General features: G+C 35.1%; 1 protein-coding gene across 1 annotated transcript; it reads left to right on the top strand.

Annotated features, from left to right (window-relative positions):
• Positions 1 to 235: 235 nt before the first annotated feature.
• On the top strand, positions 236 to 1169 carry LOC129114882 (H-2 class II histocompatibility antigen, I-E beta chain-like; the record flags this gene model as incomplete). Its single annotated transcript, XM_054626768.1, has 2 exons — positions 236 to 335; positions 897 to 1169. Coding segments are annotated over exons 1-2 (328 nt in total), but the record flags the coding sequence as incomplete, so codon positions are not given.
• Between the last annotated feature and the right edge of the window lie 630 nt (positions 1170 to 1799).

A 1799-nucleotide genomic window follows, 5' to 3' on the forward strand; every position in this document is an offset into this window, starting at 1 on the left:
TGCTAGCATGTATAGTGTTATTAATAATAATAATAATAATGCTAGCATGTATAGTGTTATTAATAATAATAATATATAGTGTTATTAATAAGACTAATCATAAGGATATAACCTATAACCTCCTGACTGTGTGTTTGAGCTCCAGCAGCAGACTTTGCTCTGATTGTCTGCCTGGTAACAGGTGATGATGATGACGATGTGGGTCATGTGATCTGTCCTCTGCTTTTAACAGCAGCTCTCACTGAGACTTTGTGAGTGTTTGTCAGGTCAACAGAGGAACATGGCTTCATCCTTTCTCCTCTTCTCCCTCCTCTTCATCGGCCTCCACGCTGCAGGTAGGATCACTACACTGATCACTGATCAATACACTGATCACTGATCACTACACTGATCACTACACTGATCACTGATCACTGATCAATACACTGATCACTACACTGATCACTGATCAATACACTGATCACTGATCACTACACTGATCACTGATCACTACACTGATCACTGATCAATACACTGATCACTACACTGATCACTACACTGATCACTGATCAATACACTGATCACTACACTGATCAGTGATCAGTGTAGTGATCAGTGATCAGTGTATTGATCAGTGATCAGTGTAGTGATCAGTGATCAGTGTAGTGATCAGTGATCAGTGTAGTGATCAGTGATCAGTGTATTGATCAGTGATCAGTGTTTTGATCAGTGATCAGTGCATTGATCAGTGATCAGTGTACTGATCAGTGATCAGTGTTTTGATCAGTGATCAGTGTTTTGATCAGTGATCAGTGTAGTGATCAGTGATCAGTGTATTGATCAGTGATCGTGATCACTGATCAGTGTATTGATCAGTGATCAGTAGTTTCTCACTGAGTCTCTTTGTTCTTCTTCAGATGGATTCATGCAAGCCAGAGTGGCCCATTGTGTCTTTAACTCCTCTGATCCTAAAGACATCGAGTTCATCGACTCTTATTATTACAACAAGTTGGAGTACATCAGGTTCAGCAGCAGTGTGGGGAAGTTTGTAGGATTCACTGAGCACGGAGTGAAGAACGCTGCTGCCTGGAACAATGATCCTTCAATACTGGCTCAGATGAAGGCTGAGAAGGAGAGATACTGTGTACGCAACATTCAGATTGACTACGACGCTGCTCTGACTAAGTCAGGTGAGTTTGAGTTTGACATTATTATCATTATCATTATTGTTATTATTATGCTATTATTATTATAATTAGTAATATGTTATGATTAGTACTATCAATATTATTATTATTATTATTATTATTATTATTATTATTATTAATATTATTATCATGATTTACTAATCTCGTTTTTATTATCATCATTAATAAGAATTATTTCATCTTCACACAGTAGATTTGAATCCTTAGATTTAAATGAAGTTGTTCAAACATTATATAAATTAATAAATCAGACATATTCTCTCAAACGTCTCTGTCTCCACCTGGTGGTGAAGCTCAGCTACTACAACTGATACTAATACTAATACCTAATCAATGATGTTCTTTTAATGTTTCAGTTCTTGATCAACCCTTAAACTTATTTTAAGTTTCTTTATTTAAACTGTGACGTCATCACATCAACATATTATGTAAATCTGATGAATCTATTTACATAAATGTAGCAATTTAACTTTAATGTAAAACGACAGATATCATACATATATTATATATTTGTGTTTATGTCTCCACCTGCTGCTCATTTAATTAAAAATGTTAAAGTCTGGTTTTAATCAGACTAAATAATAAAGTCTGGTTTTAATCAGACTAAATAAA

This window comes from Anoplopoma fimbria, unplaced genomic scaffold (genome assembly GCF_027596085.1).
Source record: "Anoplopoma fimbria isolate UVic2021 breed Golden Eagle Sablefish unplaced genomic scaffold, Afim_UVic_2022 Un_contig_10744_pilon_pilon, whole genome shotgun sequence".
Lineage (NCBI taxonomy): Eukaryota > Metazoa > Chordata > Actinopteri > Perciformes > Anoplopomatidae > Anoplopoma > Anoplopoma fimbria.